Genomic DNA, 27,341 nt, shown 5'->3' on the forward strand with positions numbered 1-27,341 from the left:
ATTTATGCTCAAAATTGCTTTGTTTTAGTGTTCTCTATTAACATGTCTCATATATCAATTTTACACTGAAATGTTAAGTTTCTTCAAACTGTCCATATTACAATGTGAAGGACAATAAAAGGTGGTAGAATTCTGTATTTATTTTGAGGGGTTCAGATCCAAAAGTTGTAGAATCACCCTAACTTTGAAATTCCATGACGTTCATAGAAGATCAGTTCTTTTGGTGACCAGAATGCTTATGCTTAACATCAGCTTTACTGGAATAGTAAATTAATGGAAGCTCACTGTAGCTAAATTAGAGAGAAATTAAAGTACGCCAGTAATCTAAAGATTTCTCGTATTCAGCATGATTCTGGAAATAAAAGAAATCCATTTTGTTCTTATATACAAACATCCTTACAGTCATTTTCTATCAAAGAAGAGTGATTGCCTGGGATGTGCATTCAAGCGTTGCCATAGCTCTCTGAATCTACCCTGACTCGTTCTTTTCTGCTGAAGCTACATAAAAAGAATGATTGCAGTAATTCCTGTTTGGATAGAAGAGAAAAATCAATGCAGAAGGAACTCTGTTTTTTCTTCACAGTTGCAAGCTTCTTGATCGGGTGTTTTTGTTTTTCTTCTGTGTATTAAGCATTCCTCATACAGATGGCCTGAAAATCAGCCACTCTTAGAGTCTTCTGTGGTGATTCCCAAAAAGTATATAGTTCTTTTGAGAATACTGGACCCATAAGGGTCAGATTCTGCCATTCATGAACATGTTGAATAATAGTTATACTTCGTCTGTAGTCCTTTCAAGGTAATAGATTTGCTGTTAATTTCAGAATGATTGAGGATGGCAAAATTTTTGTCACAACCATTATTTTCTGCTGCCAAACAGTAAAAGCTGAAGGAAAAAAAAAAAAAAAGGAAGATACTTTCTATACTTTCATATCTTTATACTGTGTCTTGTTTTTGTGTAGCTATTTGACACAGAAGGTCCCAGGGAATCTGTCCTTAAAGTCATGACAGGTACATTTAATTCCCTAGAAGATGGTACCATAACATGAGGATGCAATAAGTGTGAGCTTATTCCCTGTTCTCTGCAACACAGTAATGCTGTGAGACTAGTAGAAATAATTTGTCACGTAAGACATTTCTTGGAAATAAACATGTCCACGTGGCTTAGCAGAATAGAAGGAACACCTTTGAAAATAGTACTATTGTTTTCTTCTAAAACTGTAAATCATGTTTAAGTCTTATTTTATGTATATATAATTTAGATTTAAATCTACACTAAAACATATACTTAAAATATAATAAGCAGTTCTTTCTACTCAGAGGTGGGAGGTGTTAATGTATCTGAAGACAACCTAACCCAATTCTGTTCACTGACAGTTGGATTTTAAATGCTTTTACCAATAATCCATATTATTCAAACAAGGAACATTACATTTTGCACTGGCAAACAAATTGTCCCAAGTGAAGCCAGGATCTTTTCCCTTTCCAGTATTTAACTTTTCAAAGCTGATCATTTATTTTTATAAACAGACCATATACAAGTTCAAGGGCTTTTTCTCCAAATGCTGGCTAGAGAGAGACTTTCTACAAGTGTCCTCATCCATCACCTTCATTGTTCTCCTTTTTACATCATTGTAAGAACAAATGTTATTATAACAATAAATTCAGTTATTCCATGTTAAATGTACCTATTCAAGATGGCAAAAGCCCTTAGGTTCTTTGAATGACACAATTTGAAGATTTAGGTTCTCCTTTTTGTTTCCCATCCATAATCTAAAGAGGAAATGGTAAATATTTCACTTCATCACTAATTTGTTCAAAATGGCACACAATTCTGAATGCTTCTGTTCTGGCAAGAGGAGAGTGACCCTGATGATCCTGCTGTTTAAGATATTTTAAACTGTGCCTTGAAAATGGGAAAGATCCAAAATATATTACTTTTAAAGTACAAATCTGTTTTATTGAGGCTGGCCAGACTTCATTTTTTTGATCTTCAGAACAGCCATTTGAAAGAAAAAATTGTGAATATCCCAGTTTTCCAGTAACCAAAGCTTCTCGTGGTCCAGGCTCTAAGTAAGAAAGATTATTTTATAATTTCATGAAGGAAAATGTCCACATTGTATCTGAAAATTGATGCCTTCACAATACAAAATTGTTTTTCTTCATCTCCTTCTTTCAGTTTTTTTTGGTGTGTTAATAATTGTATATACGTGACCGCAATACTCCATTCAGTATTTCTTTGAGCAAATTCAAATGATGTTTGAATGCACACCTCTCTTTGAACAAAATCCCAGAATGTGCTTTGAAAAAGTGACTCCAAATAATTTTATCAAAATTATTATTATGAGCGGCAGATATTGTAGATGGTTCACAGATAGTTAAATCAGCTGTTGTTAGAATAGCACTTAGAGTAAATACATTTGCTCTGTGCTGCTTATACCTTTTTTTGGCCTTTTTGTCTCACTTGCATTGCTTTGGTATTACTATATTATTAAAAGCATTCAAGCAAATGTCACTGTCATACACAGTCCTTAAAATTTATGATACCATCTATAAAATTGCATTTTAGTATGAAGGCCTAAGGGAAAATGAATTTGTCATCATAATGACACACCAACCAAATTTTTGAAGCGTTCTAAAATAGATGTTTTCCTTGTCAGGCAAGACAGTGATTTACTTAATCTTTAGTCTACATTATAAGCCACAGAAGATTATATTCAGCAGTAGCATTTAGTAAATCCCTCAAAATGCTTTTCATGCTTTGGTGGAAAACCACTAGTTTATGTTTTTCCAGAGTTTCTTGTTAATTTTGAATATTATCTTTGTATTCATAAATCTAATATTAGTGTATAGGCTAATGTTTTCAGTTTCAGGAAAATGAAAATCTGAATTTGTATGGTGTAACACTGAACAACTCACAGACTTAGTTTAGCAACCATAACTTAGGAAAGATGGATTGTAGGTAATGCTTGGAGAGAGGTAAGCTCCTCCACAAAATGCTTCAGAGCATGTGGCAAAATCCTGCGTCTCTTCATTGACTGAACAATCTGAAGTGAGATGGTGTGTTTACAACCATTCATACATTTTTATTTCTTTGTATTTATTCTCAGTTTATTTGACCGTACAGAATTAATGTGTCGGATAATTGAATAACAGGGCTTTTAAAGACAGTTCTCTGCTAGTGTCAGCTTAAGAATATAACCCCCTATTTATCTAATTTTTGGTCTTTCCTCACCACTTGTTCTCAGAGAATCTGGGCTCTGATGTGTGAATTAGAAAAATATCCCAACATGTATAGTATTAACACATGTTGCAAATTGCATAGACCATTCTGCTTTTTGCTTCTGCACTTCTGCCTTACTGTTGGGATTTTTCATTTGGTTGATTGGGTTTAAGTACTATGTAACTGGGGTATGAGGAAGATCCTTGTGATCTAATAGCAATCAGATTCTAGAGGCATTTTGCTAAATGCTTCTGCTAGCAAAATAAATCCCTGATTGCAGAACAAGGCAGCCATGAGGCCCTCCTGAAAAATGCAAATGATGCTATGCAAGTGTGAAACTGCAATTACACAGTATATTAATACATTAATACGAGTTTAAGTACTGTGGATTAACTACTTTATTTTCCTCTCAATAGACTATATTTCCAAATATTAGCAGTGTTTTCTTATTGATTCTTGTGTCTTGAAATGAGGATGACAGCCTTATGCAAAATGTTCAACATACAGTGTACATAGCCCTAAAACATTAGGGGTCCCTCTGTAATCAGTAAGAGAGAGCAACCGCAGCTTTCATTGAAGAGCTATGAATTAGGGAGTTGTTGGTTTGTTTATCATGGGTCTCTTATTCCTGCTCTTTCTCCCCTGTTGTGACTTACTGCCACATCTGGATGCTTGATGTTGCTGCCTGTCTCATCTGGGAAGCATACTGTCCCATTTCGGGTAATATCAACCCAGCAAGTACCAAGACTCACTATTATTGTTACTATGCCACTTTCAACCAAGTTCAAAGATCAAAGTCATAAAAATAGGGATATTTTCCGAATCCTTAACTAGAGCCTGTGTGTCTTTGTCTTCTGCCCAGCAAAGATAGATGGTTATTAGTAGGCACCAGCTGGCATTTTTTTGTTAATGATAGATAAACTATGTTTAACGTCACTAAATGCTCTACTTCGATATTTAAGAAGAGGACTCCTGATATTGTTTGGGCATTGTATTGCTAGGGAATAATGAAGCTGAATTTTGATGAGATTTTTGCAAGCTTTGGATGGAGAGAGACATAGAGCAAGCAAGTATGTTTTGGTTTGAACTTGTTTCTTCCAATAAAGATACTAAGGACATTTTCTGTAAGGAACATTGGTGTATCATAGTTTTTAATCTCTGATCTAAATTGAAATTATATAAAGCCTCTTTTTTCTGAAGACAATGAGGTGAATTTCCACATGGAAGACAGAAATACAACAATATGTGTTCTTTCTCTGTCTCTGTAAATGCCTTGCAGAGTAGTGCGTCCTGATATTTCATTGACTTTGGAGGGAAGAGTGGTTTTCACAAAGATTAGAAAAAAATACTGTGCTCACTATAATACCTCTCATGAGACTGCTGGAAAAAACAACAAAGCTTTCTCAGGAACCTTTATCTGAAAAATAAATCTGTGCAGACAACTTATTTTAGCAGCAGATGTCCATTGCTAAGCTTTACATATTAAGGGCAGTTCTGTGGGGAGTCCCTAGATCCAGTCTTCCAGTTGTTGTAGTCAATAATTGTTATGGACAAAAAATTGTGCCTTCTATCTCTGTTTTTCAGTAGTCAGACATTCTGTTTCCTCTACCAAAAAAATAAATAATTTTGCATCTTTTAACTGAATCAATACTTTTCTCTGTTTAATGTCTGCTGTTAGCTTATCATAATCAATAACTGGAATTTGTTAATTGCAAACACATTTGTAAATATATATAGTCTTATAAGCCTTACATGAAAAAGTTCTCTGAGATTTTGTTGGTTTGGATTTTTTTTTTATATTCTTAAATCAAGTCGATTATTGTTTTCCTTTGCTTGAAGATACCAGAAGCATGAACTTATTTATGGTGGAAGCTGCATTGCTGTATCAGAACCTGTTAGAAACACTGTGAGTGAAATCTCTCTGGAGGTCAGAGGTTTACTAACTTTCATCTTAGGATCTGCAATTTGAGTGCAAGTGTGCTTATTTTAGGTGGTCACCATAGAAAAGCACCTATTTGGCACGGCTCTGAACTCCCTTTTCGGTCCCTGGGCAGTAAGATCCTATCCTGTACTACGTCAGTTTTCTCTATCTGAAAAACTGTATTTTGCTTTGCAAAATGTTATTCTATTAAGTGGATAAAAGAGTAGAAAATGTAGATCTACACGCTCGAATGACTTATCTCCAAAAATAGATTATTCATTAAGTTTTGCCTAATATTTAGAAGGAAAAAAAACCAAACTTGCTTCTGAGATACATGATCAAAAGATCAGATTTAAAAAGCCTGAGCATAAATATTCTAAAAATGTTCTGCTGATGATGTCTAAGCTTAAGTAATGTGTCCAATCTAGGGAACTACATACTAAACAAAATGTAGAAGAACTGAAAAGGTTCCAGGGAATGCAGAAAAAATAAGTTTGGAGAATGCGACCTTACAGGAAAATGTGAAACAGCTTGATTTATACAGTTCAGGACAGAAAAAGAATGAAGAGAGCCTAACAATAATATGAAGTACTTTGCAGTTAACAATAAGAAAAAAAAAAAAAAGGACAGGCAGTAATTGATTGTTTTCAATGTCTGATGTCTGCTAGATTTAGATTAAGACTGAGATGCTTAATTTTCTCTGGACATCAAAGTAACTGCAAATGCAGGAATGAGCTTTAATATATTTAGTTTGCAATTATTACTAAGTAGATAAGAGCAAGGGTTACGTGACTCCTGCCTTATAGTCTATTACTCAGTTGAGGTTGTTATTAGAATTGCTACAGAACTTGATCTTGGAATCCATCTGTTGGACGGAGAGTGGAGGTCTCTGAATGCCACGGCAGCTCCCTCTTGCCCTTATTGCAGACTGTTACTCAGCTGTTGTCCCTGGTCTTCTGATCAGTGGAATAAACTGGCAAGATTTTCACCAAAGGTTTAGGATAGATGCAATTAAAAGCTCTTAGACTATAAGCATAGTTGATTTCTGCATTAGCTACCTAGACAGGCCTTCAACCCTGTCGCTGGAGACATTTAAAAAACACATGTAGACATCTGTCACAAATAGCCTAGATGTGTTTTATCTAGTCTTGGAAAAGGTAGATGGGGTTGTCAATCTGTGTTGGTTGCCTTAAAATAATTTATAAGAATTATTTAAAAATACTTCGGTAGATTCAAAATATTTTTTCTGTTCTAAACTTATGTTACTCAAATGGTTTTGGCTCTGATTTCCTCTGATGGCAAAACTGCACGGCAGAAAGTTAGGGTGGACCCTTGAATGAATTCAGCTGAATGATTTCTCTGTGAGAGAGAACGTGTAAACATGCAACTTTATATTATCCTCTGTACTGAAGGGCAGCACTGTGACAGAAGCTGCATCTGCAGTCATGATACTTGCAAAATGGAACACTTGTGTGTGGATTTGGGAATAAGAAGCTTCAGAAATGTCTGTAGCAGGCATGTATGCCAACAGGATAATGGGAGTGTCTCTTCATGTGTGCTTGTGTGCTCATTTCAGTGCTTGTATTAGAAACAGGGCAGCATTTATTCTTCAGCATTTTTTCAGGTCTCTTCTTTATTCCCTGCTAAGTAATTTAGAAATGAAATGTCAGGGTTAACAAGATATCACCTATTTTGTTTAAATTAGAGAACATATTTCATTTTTAATTCTTCTAGGACAGATTGGAAGGTGGAAATATGTATTTGGAAATATTTTTAACACATGTTCAAGTTATCAATGTCAGTGTATAGGCTGGCCAGTTCTAAAACTGATTGCGAATTGTATTTCTGCATACATACCAGCTATTTTAAGTTCTTAAAATATAGTCAGTCATTTGTAGATACTTTGTATTTTTCTTTGCAGAAAGCTCACTTGGCTGCTGACTGTAGCTGCACCATAACTGATACGTTGTACTAGTATTACATCAGAAGCTAGTAATGGAGAATATAATCTGTTAAAGTGCATCAAGGTTTCTTTATCTCAAACACTCAACCTCAAGTAGTGGCATCAGAATATACACACACGAAATATAAATACACTTACAACCTTCTAAATAAAGTCTAAATATGTATTTCAAGGCATATACATTTACATTTTTAAAAACAGTGTGAAAAAGCAGGAAAATAGAGCAGTAATTAGTATAAAATCATCCTATTTAGATTCCAGGCTTTTTAACAGAAGTGAGGGCTTTGTTTGCAAGAAACTGAAGACAAAAGTAACTCAAGCCAAGGAACTATCAAATGGCTCTTTTTCCTCAGGAATCCCATGCTGTCTGACCGGGGCCAAATGTTCTTTGTGGTATTTCGCAGTAATTGCAGCATAGGCACAACCATACACAGCAGCTGCCAACATCATTAGACACACAATTCCACAGACAACTCCAGTTATGACTACAGTGGCAATTGCATGACGCAAGCTAGCAGGCCTTGGCTTTGGTTTGGGTTCGCAGTTTGGCCGGCTGCTGTCCCCGTGCTCGTGGTGATGATGAGCGTGCTTCGGAGAACTTCTGTGCTCAAAGCTGTGGTGGTGAATGCTGGCCAGATGGACGTGGGCTGTTGTAAGAGGACATGCTCCGAAGAGCTCATAGGGAACTTTGAGGAGGTCCCTTCCTTTCCGAATCCCTGGTGCTGAGCAGATAATGCCATCACTTATTCCTCCTGAAAAACAAAACAAAACAAACAAACAAACAGAAACACCAAAAAAACCCGCCAAACAGATTTATGGACTTTAAATTCGGTGGCTTCTGGATTATCTTCATATAAATTTAACAGAGAACTGAAGTGTATCATCAGACTTGACTCTATACTTTTAAAAATTTATAACTCTACCTTTAAGACCTTTTTCCAGATCAATGTAAGAAGCAATTCATCAGGAATTAAGTTATCTATACTTTTATGGAAGAAAAAGTGAAAAACAACAGTGGCTTAAAAGTAAGAATAAGGCATAGATGAAAACAAAGAGGTACTATTAACAGAAAATTCATTTTATTCAAATTCATACTATTACTTCTTTTTTATAAAGAGAAATGGAAACAATATACTGTAAGTAAAGATTTCCCACTTGATTGAAATATGCCATGAAATACTCATTCTTCTGACTTGTTGTGCTAACTGTGAAGAAGCAAAGAGAAAGTTCAGAAAGTTGTATGTATACATGAGCAATGTTTTGAGGCAAGGTTCATGGTAAGAAAATATACAGAGATCTAAAGGAGGTAAGATTAATCAGTCTGTTACCCTGCTCATATGGTAAATTTAATGATTGCTTAGAGCCAGTTTCTGCTCCCTCCCCAAGGATGTTTTTAGTATAACAGGAAATGAAGTAGGAAGCCTCAGTCTTGGTAAATCACACAGTTGTTCCTCAGTGCATAGAGGAACACACAGCGAGTGTAGCCTTCAGGTTTCTAATTAGTCCCTACACCATGGTTTTAGGGGTGTAGTCTGTGAAGGAGTCAACAAGGCCAAAACCAATGTTTACATATTTTGAAAAAATAACTAATCAAATCAGCTGAATTTTCTTCCTCTTCTCTACCCAAAATAATCTGCCTTTCAGCTAAAGCCAAACATAGAAATTTTCATCCTGGAAAGACTTTATCTGAGAAAGCAGTGAATACAAATGGACCCAAACTGACATCTGGAGACTACACCACAAATATTGATGACATTCCAAGCCAGATATGAGCACAGCAGCTTGTCTCTTGGTCTTTAATAACCAAACCCAAAGCATGATTCCAGACACCTTCAACGCCTTAGCTTGGATGCGGATATAGCTACAACTCCAAATCCTGCAACTGTGATCCTTCCATGGTTTTAAGTAAAATATGTGTGCTTGGAATAGAAGAGTGGAGTCCCACCTGAACTGAAGAATTCTCTGTTATTATTTATGAATATGCACCAAATGCCAATTACCTGAGCTGGATTCAGCTAAAGATGCTGAAGTCTTTTACAGTTATATTGGACAAAACAGTCAACATTAAAATTCAGACAAAGTTCCATCTCTATCCATGTTTTGTTAGGACTTGCAAGAAATATCTGTAGAGCCACAGTACTGTTTTATCTTAAGTATACAATATAAGTAATGGGAAATATTAATGTGCAATGTAACTAATTTTTCTTCATGTGATTCACACAGGTAATTTCAGGGGACATAAACAGAGAAGAGAACATAGTATTTGGGCTTCCTTTAAAACTTGTTGCTAAAATGAATGTGTAAGTTTCATATAACTTAATTTAGGTAATCTGTGCAATGTTTGGGAAAATGAAAGGGCATCACTGAATATCTAATCAACATGGGGTTTTGAAATAAACTACAATACTTATGCTGCTGGCAAAGTAATTATTATAATCTGATATATTTATCTTGGATCATTACATTCTTCTGCACAGAGAAGTCAGAAACCCTGCTGAAATTTGTTGTGGAGAATGGTTCCAGCATAATATGGCTAAAGCCCTGGCATAATGTAACATTTTACCAATCAAAAATATCAAGATTTTAACTATGAAGCCTTTTTTATTTTCTAAAAGGTTGCTTCTTGCAATGGCTTTACCTCACTCACAAACTATTCCTGTACTAATTGTGTCCCTGCATAGCCAGTACAGTTTTCCAGCCGGCCTGTAGAGTTCCAATGCCTGATAACGGCATTCCATTCCATCACAGGCAACATGGACCATCTTCACATACACTGTGTTGCAACATACTCTGGGTCATTTCCATATATGAACAGATGATCAGTAGTTTGATCACATGCAAGCATCCAAATGTGATTTGGAGAAAAGTGAATTGCCCTGCTGTTCTGAATTCTCAGAGTCTGACCATGCCTCCTGGAAGAAATATATTAATTTCTTTAATACTTAATTCCTTTAGATTTAAATCATATTATCTTTTCTACAGCATAACTGATGAATATATTTAAAAGCAGGTGTGACCAATATATGAGGCTACTTTTACTTATAAAATTCAGTTTTCTGCATTTGATGGCATTATACGTTTCTGTCAGGAAATTATCTGTGAATTTAGTACCGCTTCTGTATAACAACAAATTAGGAAGTAATACTAGACAAGAATAAACTTGTTCAATGTGTGATATACATTTTTAGGTAAAGTATTCTTAGAATATTAAAGAGCTGCTACCAGATAATTTCTAGAGGAATTAGAATCAGAGTTCTCTCAAGTTAAATTCATATTGATATCTGTCTTGATGTTTACCCTCATGTATCAGGTTAAAAGCTTTAAAACAGTAGGTTAGTTTCTAGCAAAAATATTTTGGTAGAATTAAAGCAAGTTTATATGTACAAGTATATTTGTTATATATAGATATGGATATATATATACATGAACATGTAACACATGTACATTTCCAGAATGTTTCTGCACATACTATATGATCATGTGTGTTTACTTTCTTTCTCCTTGTGCAAATATAAAGTTCTTCTGTGATTCTAGTTTGCCACCTGTATTTATGAACGTATCTGTTTTCTGACCTATGCATAAGAATATATTATAGTGTGCTTATTTGAGGAGATGATCTAAGGTGTGTGATAAATTGTAAAACTGTAATAGTGAAGATGAGGCAGATGCTGTTTAAGTATTCTCATGTTCATTGTATGTAATGAGAAGAATTCCTTACCTCTATACAAAAAGCTCTCCAGCCACAGTTTCAGGCCAAAGACATTACAATTACATTGCCAGGGATTATCTTTGAAAAGAACCACTTTCAAGTTTGGAAGTGACTCCAGCAGAACTCGTTCCATTTTCTGAAGTTTGTTATGCTTCACAGACAGCAATGTTATATTCCCTGTGCTGTTTCCAAAAGTCTCAGGCAAACGTATAATGCTGTTGGATGACAAATCCAGTTCTTTTAGGTGTGGGAGGAAACTGAAAGTCTTGTTTTCTATATAATGAATCAAATTTCTGGTTAGGTTTAGAACCTGTAGATACCGTAATTTTTGGAAAGCACCCGGTGCCAAACTTGAGAGAGAATTATTAGACAAGTCTAAGATTTTGAGCAGTGGTATTCCAGTGAATGCATTTTGGTTGATTCTCCAAATACGGTTATTCTGCAACTGTAGTATCTGAATGTCAGGAGGTAAACGGGCAGGAATTTCAGTAAAGCCTCTGTTCTTGCAGTCTGCAGTCTTCGAAGCTGTATGGCATAGGCATTTGTCAGGACATCCATGAGCTGCATATATTAACAACGTGACACTCAAAACCAAAAGCCTGTTACCTGTATCACAAGTGAAAATAGATTTTAAATTAGTTTAGAATGTTAGTCTTTTGGCAATATACAGATCATTAATGTGGCCAAAGGATATACAGCTTCTTAATAAGCATTAACATAGATAGCATAAAGAGACTTCATTTATTTTACAATGCATCAGTAAATCACAGATAGTATTGAAGTACTCTTATCGTGCAGAATGAAGTTAGTGCTTCCATGGGCTTAAAATGAAGTACTTCCCATGGTTTTATCTTAAGTACAAATGGTTTTCAGGAGGATTTGCTATCAGCAAAGCAGTGATGTTTTTGAAGGGAATGTGACAGATTTCCTAAAAATATTAAATTGGAATGTTTCTCGTTCTGTGGTTGTAACAACTTTGAGGAATCTTGTGTCGGAAGAATTGCAAGTACAACTTTTATTTTTCTATGTTTTTACTAAGTATACTAACTAAAAAGAATGAAGTTAATATGCCATCAAAAGAAAAACAAACCTCAAAGATATTGCTATATAAACAGTTAATAGCACTTTTTCAGCAGTCTAGATTCTGTAAGTTTGTTCTTTAAAATATCTATGTTTATACTTATTGCTTTAACTCCCTTATGTGAATGCCAGCTGTACTTCCCATAGATACAAGTTGCTACACAATCAGCAAACATTTGTCAAGAAGCTGTTAAAAAGAAAAATGAGTTGACAGGAGTACTTAGTAATTTTTAATATGTATGATTATCTTATATTCCCTGATGTCCAGGTCAGTTTTAACTGAAAAAAACCCAAACAAACAGACAAAAAAAACCCTCAAAACCAAATAAACAAACAAAACTAACAACAAAGAAAATCTCAACCGGTTTTTACCATTTGTCTCTTGCTAATGATCTTACTTTGAAAACAAGGCGTCACTTAAAGCTATGCATGCACTGCATGCAATAAAAAAGACAAAAAAAACCCCAAACCAGATCATGTTGAATAATTAGATTTCCTTTGATAAAAGACAGTCAGAATGATAAATCCTTTTGTAACATTGTTTTTGAGATGTCTCAATTTTTACTATTTCAAAATGAAAAACATTTTAGTTACTGCTCAAAACTTTTGGAAATGAAAGGACATATTGCGTATTGGCTTACAAGATCAAACATTACTTAGTAACAGGGAATACTATATTAAAGGAATAACAGTGCTACAACATTGAATGTGACAAATGTATAAATGAAGGTTTTATTTTGACACTACAGTTTGTCACAAACTACTCATTGATTTTCACTTGAAAATGAAATTGTATTTATATTAAATTTATACATAATCTTTTGCAAACTGAAATCTATGTTGTAGAATTCACTTTAAAGAATTGAGCATTCTTGCAAGCAAGGTAAGCAATATTTTCATTTCCTTACATTGTTCTGCAACAGTTGGCTTCAGAAACTGAGACAAAGCTTCCTATGTAGAGTTAAAACAAATTCTGCTTGGCAAGGAAATGCTTAGAGAACAGAAAAAAAAAAAATCATTATTAATCTGAATGCTTAAATATCTCACCTTTCATTGTGTGTTGTTTGTTCTTCACCTTGCAGAAGATTCAGTCCAGTTTTCTGATGTAGAGCAGTAATAAACAGTTTGTTCTGATTTCCACTTCAAATCTGTAGTTTGCTCATCCAGTTTTCTTCCTGTGTTTTCTGGTGGTTTTGGTTTTGTTTGTTTGGTTTTAGATGGTATCTGTCTCTTGTGTAGAAGTGCAACTATTTCCAGTGAGTTACTCCATCAGCCTTTGATTTTTGACTTTATCACAATCTTCCCCTCCACCTCCCCCATCCATTTAGGACTCTTGGAGACTTATTCTGCCTCTTAATCAGTCGGCAGGCTATGCAGAGTGTCTGTCAACTCTAACTGGACAGCTGTAACATACAAATAATGACCCATTTTGATTTATTTAATCTGCCTCAAATGCAAGGCACAAAAATAAAGCTGCCTTTTAAAATCCAGTATAGTTTCTGAATTCTAGTGGATTATTAGCTCTGCTGTGTCAATTTTTGCAAGACCAGATGACTCTGAACATGAATTGTGGTTGTCCTGGGCTGTGATGGGAGGCAGTGGAGTGTATAATATCACTACGAATAGGCTGTGGCTTGATGACATGGTTTTGACAGTGCACTTGTTTGCTCTTCTAAGCTAATCCATCTGACATCCATTAGTTGTGCTGACAGGATTTTCTTCCATGGGAACACAGGACTGGTGGCTCCTTCCATAAAAATGGCATACATATTTGTGTGGTCACCAAGAATACTGAACAGATTTATTTATTTTCAAAGATACTGGAAAGAAATAGCAGATGATATTAAAATTGTACTTTATGTGTTTGTATGGTGCCTTGACTTCTCTCTTTGTTACTGCTTCAGTATAACTCATTCATGCTGTACCATGTACAACAATAAAAGGATTAATGACTTGTGACTATGAAGGAACTCAAAGATGTCTAAAGGAAGGAGTGATCCTATGGCCTTAACTGTATTATATACTCAATCTGGTAGCTGTCCTATGAAGAGGGTAGCGGTGCAATCAAAAGCTGTCAGATTTATATATATCATAGCTTTCCAGTTCAAATTCTGCTTTTAGGTCCTTTTGAAAAGATCACACAAAGCTCACTTTCTAGGCCAAAATGTATATGCTATGTGCAATGCTATGGAAGCAGTCATAGAACAGTGAGTTAATCAGGTCCAACCTGCTGTTGAAAGTGAGGTCTTACAATAGGTTATCCAGGGTCCTGTCAAGCTGAGACTTGAATATTTCCAGCTAGGGAGATTCCATCACTTCTCTGGGCAACCTACTCCAGTGTGTAACTGTCCTTAGCATCACTAATTTTGTCTTACATCCAGACAGAGCTTTCCTTGAAGCAACTTGTGTCCCTCACCTCTTGTCCTGTCACTGTGCATCCTTGTGAGGAAAGTAACCCCATCTTCTCCATAGCTACATTTCAGTTGCTGAAAGTCCATGTTTAGATCTCTGCCACCCTCATGCACTAAGAGAGAACTGTAACCGTTATTGTATACTTTGCTGAATTGTTTCTGACACCGGTTGAGATACCCAAAGGAATAGTGAATGCTGCTGAGCAGTGAAGGAGAATGCAGAACAACTGACGTTCTGTAAAGTAAACATGACTGGTAATCTTGAGGATTCTAGGATTATTGCTACGAATGGCAGACCATACTGTCGTTGACACTTTTGATGAATGACACATCATCCTGATACAGGATGAAAGTCTGCAACGTATTGTAGAGGAATACTGTAGATGTAGATTACCTGGTACTATAGTCATACTAAGTAACTCAGTTTTACAATGGTAAAGGGAGATAAGCTTAAAGATCTACTGTGATGTACTTTAAATAAATGTCAGGTTAAAACAAAAGCTTCTCTAACCTTTGTTGTACAATACATTTATTTGCTATGTCCTTTCCCAACTCATGTGTGTGCACATGTATGCAAACACATAAACAGATCTATCTTAAATAACACCAGTGAATCGTTTTAATGAAGACAGAACTAAATGTAAAAAGGGCTACTATAAAATATCATCATCCTTAGAAGTTGTAGCCTTGCTAGCTGCAGATGCTCTGCTTTTTTGAAGAACAAATTTACCTTAGGTACTTGTTGCTTGAGATGACATCCCTCTGTCCTTTCAAGAACTCATCGCTTGTATGATAGCCCTATTCATGACTTTTGATCATACTGCAGGAAGTACTAGCTATTATGTTATTGTTTTCTGGTGTGATAAGACTTTTTCACACTTTTAAATTCTCTTTGTTGTCTAAAATTTTATTTTAACTGATGAATTCAAAGGGTTTCTTTTTAAGTTGTTTTTCCTTCTTGACTAATGTTTGCTGACCAGGTGGGCTTTCAAGCTCCCACAGCAGTTAGTGTCATCTAACAAAGGGCTTAAAGAATGTTTCTTAACTGCCTCTCTAATTTTAGGTAAGTCTTTGCTACTATAATTGTATAATTTTCAGCACGCACCATATTAAAGAGCTGTTCATAGAACCAGGTCACTGGAAGTCAAGCACTGTGGGAGGTTCAGTTCCAACAATAATGCAAATGTTCTTTATGTGCTCTGAATTGTGGTATAAGAAGCTATTACTTTTAAAAAAATCTTCATGCAGAGTTCAGATTTGGAAACATATGATTAAATGTGTTGATTTGCTGTTCATGTAGATGTGGCTATTTTTTCCTTAGATTGAGAACTCTGAATGCACATAATTTGTAAACAGAAGTTTCTCCAACCTGTAATCCATGTCCTATTCCCATTTATCAGTAATAATACTTTGGTTATGACACAGAAGTCTGATGTGGTGAAAATTATAGTTGTGACACAGGTAGAGATTTGCCAGAAACAGAATAACCATGAAATCTACTCTACTTCTGGCCTTTTGAACAACCAGCAGGATTCCTTTCAGTTGTCTGATGTGGTGCAGCAACTGTGTTATTGTGACTGCTTAATTTAACTTGTGCCTTGTTGTAACAAGATACGTTTCCCATTGCAAATAGCAAGGCAGCCCAATGCACTAATACCCTGTCCCTGTTGGCTGGTGGGGGCAGTTCAGTGTTTGCTTTGCCAGCAAACGCTTTGTTGCAGCAGTTATTACCATTAGCTTTAAAGGCCTAGCATGTGTAAGAATCATCTCTTTTACAGAACATTATGTTAATTAAATTCTAGCAGACAGGAAACAATTTAAATATTTCAAATATTTAGAGGCTACAGCATTCAGATTCCTCTTCACTATATATAAAATCCAGGCAGACATAGTTATATAAAAAAATGTTCCTAAGACCACAGCAAACAATTCCTATACATTCTCTTTATTAGATTTATCTGCCTTATGCTTTTGAAGCATGGGAAGGTATTAAAACTGCAACACTTACAGGGAAAAACACTTGCTAACATGTGTCTCCGGATTGGTAAAACAGCTAAGCTCCTGCTGAAGACCCCAAATGCAACTCTGGGCAATGCAGGCCCTTTCATTTTGGTTCAGGACAAAAAGTAATTCGCATTTTTTACTGAAATTGTCTGTACCTCTGTTGTTACAGTACTGCATCATGGAGAAAGATCTTGTCCTATTCCCGGTTATCAGTCAGAATGCAGTGCAAATAAGGATGACAGGACATTAGAAACCCTTGAATCCCTCATGCTCTTCTTTCTACAAAGTCAGTCCTTGTACTCTAAAAGCTCAGAACCCTCTCAACTTTGGCCTGACATGGTACTATGTTTTCAAATGTTGATAAAATTTAGAGGAAGGCCCTGGATCTTACTTCTGCCTACCTTTCATGAGAGAAGTGTAAGCCAGTGCATCAAACCAAATTGTCTATACCTTAGATCTCTACCTTAAAAAGTTGGCCATATTTTCCATAAGAGGTCAGTGCACGGATTTCTTTAGACATCTTATTCCTTAGGTGTAGAGTAAGGGGAGAGCAGTACCAACTAGAGATTAATAACATTGAATCTTTGTTATCACAAAACATATGGAGACACTGTGATATCTAAAAAGTCTTTTGGGTCTGTCCTTGGCAGTTGTTATGAATTGTTTGGTGATATCCCTTTAAGGTGAGAAACAATATTTTGTAAGACTAGAAATGATGAAAAGGGTAGAAGTTGTGATGTTGTATTTTTGATCTCTGACCTCAAGGGAGAGAGCCCAGTTTTATTCTTTTCAGTGGCTTGTTTTGCCTTACTTAGATACATCTGGTACTTGTTTATACAATACATAATTAATCTATGAAACACATTGTTGAAAGTTATCCTTAGGCCAAAAGATTTGTAGGATTCATATATAATCTGGAGCCATAGTTACTTCATGGGGCAAAAAATAATTTAGAAGGGATATAAACTTTCACTCTTAAGGCCTTTAATCAACCACTAATGACACAAGTTATGGAGAAAAACCTTTCCCTGTAAGCTGGGGTTTTTTTCCATAATTATTATTTATGGGAATTTTTACACCTCCCTCTGACACCTCTAGAAGAGAGGCCAGTGTGTGAGATGTAATAGTGGACTAGATGAACTGGAACATGCTGCATTACAGGTGGAAAGTTACACTGGAGGAAGGGGTAGATGGGGGGGGGATGTAAAGCCTGCTAGTTGCAGCCAGCTGCATACTGGTGAGGTGTGTGCTGGAGGCTCAGGTGGCACCATTGGGGCTGCCTGGCTAAGCACCTTCTCGCTTTAGGTCACAAATCCATTCATTCCCAGACCACTGTTTGGGTCAGTCCTTCATCTGCAGTTTTTTCCATTGTTTTGCTCCACTAAAGTGATGCAAGACTTTCAAAACAGTAGGTAGGTCAGCCAGAAATTCGTTGCTGTGTCATAACTCTAACATAATGTAGTTAGGAGTTGGTTTGGCTTCTACTCCTTTTCCCATAACTAAATGAACAGAAATATATGAAGCTGAGATGGGATTACTTGCAAAATGCTCAAGCACTAACCTTACAGTATGCTTCAGTAGGTAGAAAATTTATTAGAAGGAATGCAAGACCTTCAGAATGAAGAGAAGTACAGTGAATGGAGTTGCTGGGCTTCTGTACCTTTATTGCAAGTTAGATGAAGTTGCAACAAGGAGCAGATTATGTGTCAGCAGATTCAATTTTCAGTCATTTCCTGACTAATGACAACCACCTTTTGTACATGCTGAGCCTCCATAGATAAAATGTATCTCCAAAATGATTAGAGTTAATTAATGAATTCATTTTGTCATTATTGTAAATAGAAAAATATATTGTTTGATGTAACGCTAACAGAAATGAAAGGAATAAAAACAGGAGCCAGAAAAATACATTTAAAATGAGGACAGGTGTATATTTTGTTTTATCTTCACATTCTGGATGCTTTTTGTTTGCCCTTAAATATGTTAAAATTGAGATCACTCACTATTGTTTCAGCATATTCATTCTACATGGAAGACAAAGGTCTTTTCTAAGCTTTTGCTTAGTGTTTTTGTTTTTGTTTTTTTTTTTCTAAATTTACTAAGAATTTCTATTTGTGTTCATAGGTCACCCCAGACTCAAACTTAAGAACAAAGTAGAAATTTCCTGTGTGTTCTGGATGTTTGATTTAGTAGGCTGGTTCTTGTAAAAACTGGAAGGATTTTTCTTGAAGAACTTCCTGTAGAAGGGTTTTGAAATGTTCTCAGTGTATGAAGAAAGGTTATAAAGTGCAGTAATGTTACCCTTAAACTGCTGCTCACCACTTGTGCTACAAAATAGAACTTGTATTTCATTAATTCCTGTTGTGCTTTTAAGGCAAATCGTAATAGTTAACTAAAATTCAGTGTTAAATTTGGAAATTCCTGTGTTTACAGGCTCAAAAGGGCTCTTTTCACACCGGTAACTGCACAGTAGTCACTTGAACACTAGAACTTGCAGAAGCAGGGGTGACATTTGTTACCATAAAATGTCAAATAATAAAACTTCTGTAATTCTTCCAACACTTTGGAAATAGCCATGGATTTTTTTTCATTAATTTAAACAAGGTACTAAATAGCCTGACATTAAAATTATGCAGCTGATAAACATTAAATATGTAATTTTTGTGGATTTAAATGTCAGCATATACTTAAGTATTCTATTGGATCAGGACCAATGTGCTTAGTATCTTTGGATTCAAGCTTTGATGGAGTATTTCCCTTTGATGGAGTTTCCTTATAAGAGAAAAGGTTTAAGCCTATAACTCCTGAAAGAATCTTAATTGTCTTGCAGCTGGTAAAGCATGATGCGCCCATCTACCAACAACACTATAGCGTGCATGATACCAGACTATAGCCCTCTTCAACACTGGTGTGTAGCAGTTGTGTAGCTAGCAGGCCCCTGAACATGACAGAAGAATAGAAACTGGAATATCACTGTTCATTGCTGATGGGACCATTTCACAAGTGGATTAAGGATATTGTAAACATTTTCCATATGACTCCAGTGAACAAGAATGAACCCATTATCTACACTTGCTGACAAGTTCTTCATTTCAATAGCAGATTAATTTTACAAGGCAGTACAGTTTACTGCTTTTCTTGTTTCTTTGCTATCTCTATTTCTGTGTCATCTCTATCACCTTAATTCGTACAGCAGCGGACACCCACAGTCCTCTGTTTACGACAACATCCTAGAGATCACATAGCATGCTGTTATCCCTTCATTTTCCCCCCCTCCTATTTTTAAACTGTAAACAGGTTTTAAACACCAAGTGTGTTTTTAAAATACCCTTTACTCCACAGAATGTTTTAAATGAAGTAACAGAGTAAGCCAGGTATATAGATAAACTTTTCATCACTCAAGTTTAGTTAGTTGTGCTGTTTTCAGACATGACAAATTATTGGGAAATATAGCTGGTATAAAGGATAATGATGTTTCTGTTCAGTATTTGCAAAATAGGACACTGAGAGGTCTTTTATCTTTAAAAGAAAAAAAAAAAAGAAAAAATCCTTTCAGAGGGCATTTTATTAATGATAATTACAATACTGGAAAATCTGGTGTAGATTAGCTAAGAACAGTAACAGTGTATCCAAATGGAGCTGGTTGGATAATTAAATTCCTTTAATAGGTACTGAAATTTAAACCTCTTGATCCCTCTGACATAAGCATAACTCTTAAAAGTCACGGAACTTGATTCTCAAAGTGTAATGTGGGAGCGAAATATTGGGATGATGATTAAGGTTTTCAGATACCCTGGGAGGAAATTTATGCAGGAGTAAAACAAAAGGCATTTAAATAAAGAATTAAAAAAAAAAAAAACAGAAACAGAACAAAACAAAACAAAAAAAACCCCAAACAAACAAACAAAAAAAACCCGAACCAAACCAACCAACCAAAAAAAACGCAACAAGAACAAAAAAAAGCTATATCAAACACTGACCCCAAACTTATAGCTACGGAATATAAAAGGAAGCTTTAATTAAACCCCCGTTTATATATGTCGGTAGTTTATACCTGCAGTAATGAAGCAACTTTACTGAGATAACCTAATGGCAACTAAAGGACACTAAAGGTTGAAATCTTTAAGGAACATCATGTTTCCACTACACTCTTTTTTACCTGTTCATTATTATCTTGTCTGTTTTGACTATATGTTCTGTATGTCTGGTTTCATTTCCTGTTAATATTTTTCATGCTGAGAATCACAAAAGGTCCTAATTCTATGATTTCTTTTCTTATTAATAGTTAATAAATAATTATTTTTTTAATTGTGATTGCAATTTACAGAGTATCTGCAGTGTATAATATTTGCCTTGACTTAGTAAAAAGGAAAATTGTTTACTGCCATTTAATACAACATACCAAATGCCTGACATGCTGTTTGCTAAGTAAGAAGGAAAATGTTTTAAGATTGGCATAAATGATGAAGTCCTGCTACTCATAATACTGAGCCATGCCTAGTTTTTGTTTGTACTAACCAAAGTTATCTGCAAACTTTTAACTGTGATTTCTATCTTACTGTCCCCTAAGATGCTTGAAGGATGAACTTTCTGGGTCAAGCACATGCATTAGTTGAGAGGATAACAAATTTGTAAGAGCAGTTGGAATGCCTGTGGGCAAGTATAAAGAAAAAAATACTGTACAAAAATAGATTATTGCCCTAAAGTTCAGGCAACATTTAAATGTTGACTACATCTTTTTGTCTTCAATGTTTATATCTGACTTTTGCTTCATCACCACTCAGTGATGCTAAAGTATACAGGTAATACATATTAACATATAACAGAATCCCTTTTTATCCAAAGACATTTCTGGTTTAGTACTATTTAATTTAAGGCATGATCTCAGAAGTTCCCAACATAGTTGAGCTTCCTCTGTCCACATAGCTGTAGCTGTTTTCATCAAAATGGATATATTTGCTTTCATTCGCTTCTGCTGTATGTTATTTTGGAACATAATGGCAGGGCTGACCTTGGCTACCCATGTTTTGGCTGAGGCTTTTAATCGTTTTTCCTTTTCAGAATGACAGTATGTTGTTCAGTGTCCATATTCTCTGAATCTCTGTGTTTCAGCAGAGTTAGAATAGGTGAGTTCAAAGAACAGTACTACTGACTTCTCTATTTCTTAAAGTACTTATTGAGAGAAGTAGGTTAACTTCTTTTAGAAGATGAAGTTATGCATCATATACCTAGTTTGGTGAAACTAATAATTTCCATACCTGTGTTTTTTAGTGTCAGTAAGATCTTAAATAGGTTTTCTTTAGCTATTGCTGCAAGTTTCCTTTCTATAAATGCTTTAGGAAAAAGAAAGAACAGAGAGCTCTCTCTGTAATTTGTAGTTTGTGATGATTTGGAGATGTCATTTTCCAAACATAGGCACTTAAGTGAATATTTGTATTTCATGCAACTGAAAGGAGCTGTAATACAGGCTTTTCTGTGGAAACTAAACACTGTCTACTATATGCCATCAGCTGGTCATACCTTCACATGTTGCATTCTTAACTTTGGAGTTAAGGGATACCTATTTTAGAAGATCAGTCCTGCAGACTTTCTTAAATTGAAAATGTGAAAACAGTTTTGAGAAAGAAGTAGGCACCAGCCTATCTGAAGGAGCTGCATAATGCTCAATTCTCTGTAAGAATTCATCTGAACAGAACTTGGCTGAAATCAGTCATGCAGAACACCAATTCAGTTGCATCGTAGCATAGCACAGATTTACACTACAGTAGTCGAAAACCTGTTTATTTCCAATTCTCTTCATTGTAGGTTCACAGTACTTCTGCAAGACATGTCTTGCAGCTACAAGTATTCCTAAATAAATCTTTCATTGAATTCAGCAGAGGTAAGACAAAGTATAATTTGTACCTTCTCATCAACATAGTGTTTGAACTGCAAGTGTGGGTATGGTACAACCCTTCTGTTTTTCTGAATAAGAATAACATTAAACGGTGAACAAAACTGATTGCTCAAAGATATAAATCTTTTTGGACCTTTTCTGGACAGATGATGACACCTGTCAGACCTAGGTTTCTAGTGTTCTTGTGAGGGTAAATGTGAATTAAAAACCAAATCAACAAAAACTGGTAACAAAAAAACTTTCTGAAAGAGGGTAGTCATTTCATTTTTATTGGTATTCATACAGTATCTCTAAGATTGTTTATTAGAGTAAATTAGGATGAAAAAATAGTTGTGGTGGATAAAAATGAGTCTTTTAATCTAAATGATACTTCTCCACTGAAGGTAAGAGACAAGAGACAGGACTCAAGTAGGCAATGTTAGCCTTTAGAAAGAGAACAGAATTTATGAGTGGACTTCCTTTATTTCTACCAGTGTTATGAGCAAAGGTGTAAAATTGGAACTTAGAGTCATACTGTTCTGAAAAAAAAAAAAAGTATTTGTTGTCTTGTCTCTTTTTTTCAGACTTTGATCTTTAAGACTTTCAAGCTTTTCTCTGGAACCACGATTATTTGTGATCACCTTCTATTAGAGTTAGTATACACCCACCATGTGATTTTATGTAGTACACTATTTGGGAGATAAAAAAGATTGCTACAGGCTATTTCTGTTATCTGTAGTTGTAGTTTAAAAATTGATGAGAATGTGCCTTGAAAAGATTCTTTTTTTCTAACTTATTATAAAGCAGTAGGTCCAGTGTTTTTGGAAGAGTGACATTTGCTTCTGGATAAAAGGTTTCCCATTCTGTCTTACAGTTTTAAAGGTCACCCAAGCTTGCTTCATGCAAGTTGGCATGCCTGCTTCTGGATTGCACCCTAATCTATTACGTATGATTGTAAGAAAACTGTTATTGCTTTTAATAGTAAAATTTAAATAACTTTTCACAGAATATCTTACCTTCCATGGCACAAATGGGGAAATGGAGCACAGAAATTAAGGTGATTTGCTCATGGTCACACAACATGTAAACAGCAGAGCAAGGAATGGACACTGGGCCTTCCAGTTCCAGTTCAGTGCTTTAGCCACTGGACCACCCTGTCTTCACAGACAGATGTTCTCTTATGGAAGTTGCACAGGGATCCAGATGCTGTGGGATAATGTCCTTGTATATAAAGATCGTAAAACAAGACCAATGTTGTCATTTAATAGAAGAGATTATTTTATAGATATAAGACCAGTTAACAGATTTTAAGCAATGGCAATACTGATGTTTCTTGGTTTTCAGAGATTAAGATAGGCTGAAAAATGGAGGGTTTCCCGTGGTAAAAGTACTGCTGTAAATGTTTCTTCTGGTAATGTAATTAGGAAATAATAGCTACAGTTAATGTAATTTAAACAAAACATGTTGTCCTCTGCAAACTTGTTAAACAGACACAGCCTTGTCTAAAAAGAAAATGTGAGCATATAGTGTTTCCGTGGAAACTCAGTTAAAATGCTGATTTGTGAATATTATAATAATCAGTACCACAATCTAATCGAACTGAATTAAGTGAAAAAGAGTCTTAGTTATGAAGTCAGCACAGTATAGAAGTATCTCTACACATGCAGAAGTCATATTCTTCCATAGTTATAGATGCTTTCTAACTGCACATAAAAACATAAATTTGTGCAGGACCCTTTTATTTTTCCTCCTATGGTCCATTGTACCATTTTTAATACAAAAATCAGTATCAGAACTTAAAATACATCTCTAATGTGTGTGTTTGATTTTTTTTTTTTTTTTTTTTTAATGAAAGGGAGAAGAGGGTACCTTGGGCTAGGCTGTATCATCTCTGTACTCTTAAAAGAGTGGAGAAGATAGTCTTTGTTTCCCTTGTAGACATGCAGATAGGATTTATTAATTTCTAGTTCAGGATATTCCAAGAATGTGAAGTTGACAGCCCAAATACTAGCTCTTATTTTTGTTGAGGAAATAGGCAGCAGTGTTCTTTTCTACACAGAGGTTCAATAAAAATGCATTTTTGATCCAAAAATGAAAAAAACCAGACAAAGTTGCTTTTGCAGCTGATAGTGTTCATGGAAAAGTATAATGTCTGTATCTTTTGCTATTACTTCTAAAATTGCTCAATAAAAGACACAAACATAATGCAGGTGAATTTCAAATCCACCAGTGCTATTTTCTTTGTATTTACAACTACAGAATACTATGGAACTGTTCATGTCTATTTCAAACACATAAATATGTGTGCACTGAGTCTTTTGATCACATGCTCCTTCTCTTCTCTTCTCTTCTCTTCTCTTCTCTTCTCTTCTCTTCTCTTCTCTTCTCTTCTCTTCTCTTCTCTTCTCTTCTCTTCTCTTCTCTTCTCTTCTCTTCTCTTCTCTTCTCTTCTCTTCTCTTCTCTTCTCTTCTCTTCTCTTCTCTTCTCTTCTCTTCTCTTCTCTTCTCTTCTCGTACCTTTTATAGATTACCACCATGTGGTTTAAACAGCAAAAAACATGATTAAATAAAGTCATGATCTTAGAAAAACAAAAACACAAAAATTATTCTGGAACGTTGCAGTACCTATTTGACTTCTAAAATATCCAATAGGCGTGGTGTTGAAAGGCTGGAGAGTTGCTGAGATGTGAAAGGTATAGTGGCTAAGCTAAACTAGGACCTCAACTCTAGGAAGTAAAGCTTTTTTGGAGACCTTGACAACAAATGGATCCTCCTTTAAGACTTATAAATGTGATTACAAACATATACTGTTTTTATTTTTCGTTTCAGTCATGGTATGTGCTTGAATATTGCCAAAAAATGAGCAAGAAAACCCTATAAAACTAAAAAAATGGTTAGGGAGTTATTAAAATACTATCCCTGCTTCATTATTTTAGTGTTACTATGGTCAGATTTCAGTCTTCATATGCTTCCTGTACCATCAGAATTCAGAAATATTTGTCAGTCTAGTTGCCATGCAAAGAAATGCTGGAAGAAAGCTCAAGGTTCATAGGAACTCTCTCTAAAATTTTTACCACTAGCACAGTTTTCCTTATTTTGTGACTTACCTTCTGCATGCTACTGAAGCAGTCCTGAGGCTAATAAAAACACTACTCAACCTACTTTTTCTTTGCTTTGCTTTTTTTCTTTTCTTTTTTTTTTTTTTGGTAATGGAATGAACCAGGAGTCAGTAGGTGTCAGGTATTTTCTAAAAGTCATGGGGATGATACACCAGACACCAGACAAGGCTTCACCGTGCCCCCCTTCCCCCGCTTTGAATCATGCAGCCTGAACCACTATTTCGTTCTATCAATGTACTCCTTGTATTTCTCAGGAACAAGGTAAATATCTTTCCAGCAAAGTGCACTTAGTGTAATTTTGCATGCCAAGTGGTTACCTCTCTCCCAGTTTATAGGAGACTGGTTTTGTTTTTAAATTACAAATGGATTCCCAAGTAGCTCCCTTGAGCTGTGCTTCTGGTACACAAAGTTTATCGCGGGGTAAATGAGTAGATTTTTGTGAGAGCCCTTTGTTGGCGTGTTGGCAGCACATCAGCTACTATCTTGTAGAATTTGAAATACAGCATAACTGTCTGAATGATAATCTACAGATAACCTGTTTCCCTCCAAGTTCCTCAGTGAAGCCTCCTGAAAAGACTTTCAGTCAACAGCATCTATGGTTTTTTATGTTTTCACTCAATTTATATCCTTTTTCTGTTTCCTCCCGCTCCTACTGCTACTTCATTAGTCCTTGACAAGGAAGATATGTGTCAGGGAGTCAGAGGGAGTTTGGTTTATGATGATGTTCACAGAATACCCTCTGCAGTTCAGTTTGTCAGGGGTTGGCTGCAAACCAAGCTCATCAGCTTTCCCTAGTGGTTTGAGTTTGGATGAACTTTGGCCTCCCAGCAATCATCATCCTGCTCCCCTTTCAGCTTGGCCTCACATCAGGTTCCCTTTCTGCTTCAGCTTCAGTCTAAGAGTACCTAAATATACAATAGAGACATGGTGGGGTTAGACAAGGTTTCATGATGGAGAAGCTACAAGAAAAGTTGTAAAGAACATTAGAAATATTCACCAAATAAAATAATAAAATACATTAAAACAACAGACCAAAAACCCAAACCACCACATGGCAGAGGACAGTTTGTGAATAATAGTATCTTATCCAATTGCATAACTGATATTTTATTTTTACTGGGGCAGGTGCTATGCTTCATTATAAGAAAAACTGAAGAAGATGCACAACTACTCAGTAGTTTGGTACAGCTTTTTGTCAATTTTATTCTTTTATCACAGGCTACTTTTAACAGTTCATTATGAAGATGGCTGGTGTCACCACTAGGTATTGAGGTTGCTCAAGACTCCCAATTATAAGCTCATGTTTTCAGTAAATTATAAAATAGCCAGACTTAAACTGTTAGGCTGAACTTTTTTTGTGTTGGATGTCTGAATCAGGTTCAGACATTCCAGATAATAAAACCAATGTTTTTTCATGTTAAAATACAATTCTTATGATCTTCTGTTTGAAGAGAAGAACTGAAGAAAATGCACTGGAGTGAGAAGAGGAAGTTATGGGTAGAATGGAAAACATTGCTGAGATCAAGAAGGAAACTGAATGAAGTGTGAAATTTGGAAGGTTGAAACTGAATTTTACCGTGCAAGTAAACTGAAACTGGGATTAGTAGCAGTTTGGGAAGCGCACACTTCATGAATGCTCGTTCATATTTTTTATGTATCCTGCATGAGATGAAAGAATGGCTATCACTGGGAATATAGCTATGTTAGATAATACTAGAGAATAACTATATTACTGTAAGAGTGTGGGTGTTGGAATACTTCTAATTTATTAGATAAGACTTCTTGGAATTGAGGGGGGAAAAAAGTCTGCATATTTTCTTTTATATAGCAGTATGTAATGTATCTTTAATAAGTATTTTTAAAGACATCATCTTTGGTGGTGGAAGTCTTTCATTTATCTGTACTAGAGGTACTTTTTGGTAGTTACGGTGTTTATTTCTCAATATTATACATTGGGTGTAATGTTCAACATCTCATTTTCTAGCTAAGCTAAAAACTGAAGACAGATTTTTGAACCGAAACAGATTTTAGAGTATAAA

The 27,341-nt window shown here is 35.5% G+C and overlaps 2 protein-coding genes across 9 annotated transcripts in view; one reads left to right on the forward strand and one right to left on the reverse strand.

Annotated features, from left to right (window-relative positions):
• The window catches only part of CACNA2D3 (calcium voltage-gated channel auxiliary subunit alpha2delta 3), a 481,484-nt gene that overhangs the window by 407,089 nt on the left and 47,054 nt on the right, over positions 1-27,341 (forward strand). The window lies entirely within an intron of this gene.
• On the reverse strand, positions 6,613-13,539 carry LRTM1 (leucine rich repeats and transmembrane domains 1). Its single transcript, XM_071813172.1, has 3 exons — positions 12,941-13,539; positions 10,823-11,419; positions 6,613-7,856 (listed from the first exon to the last, which is right to left on the reverse strand). The coding sequence occupies exons 1-3, from the start codon at positions 12,945-12,947 to the stop codon at positions 7,420-7,422; spliced, it is 1,041 nt and encodes a 346-aa protein (XP_071669273.1). The 5' UTR covers positions 12,948-13,539; the 3' UTR covers positions 6,613-7,419.

This window comes from Patagioenas fasciata, chromosome 10 (genome assembly GCF_037038585.1).
Source record: "Patagioenas fasciata isolate bPatFas1 chromosome 10, bPatFas1.hap1, whole genome shotgun sequence".
Taxonomy (NCBI): Eukaryota; Metazoa; Chordata; class Aves; order Columbiformes; family Columbidae; genus Patagioenas; species Patagioenas fasciata.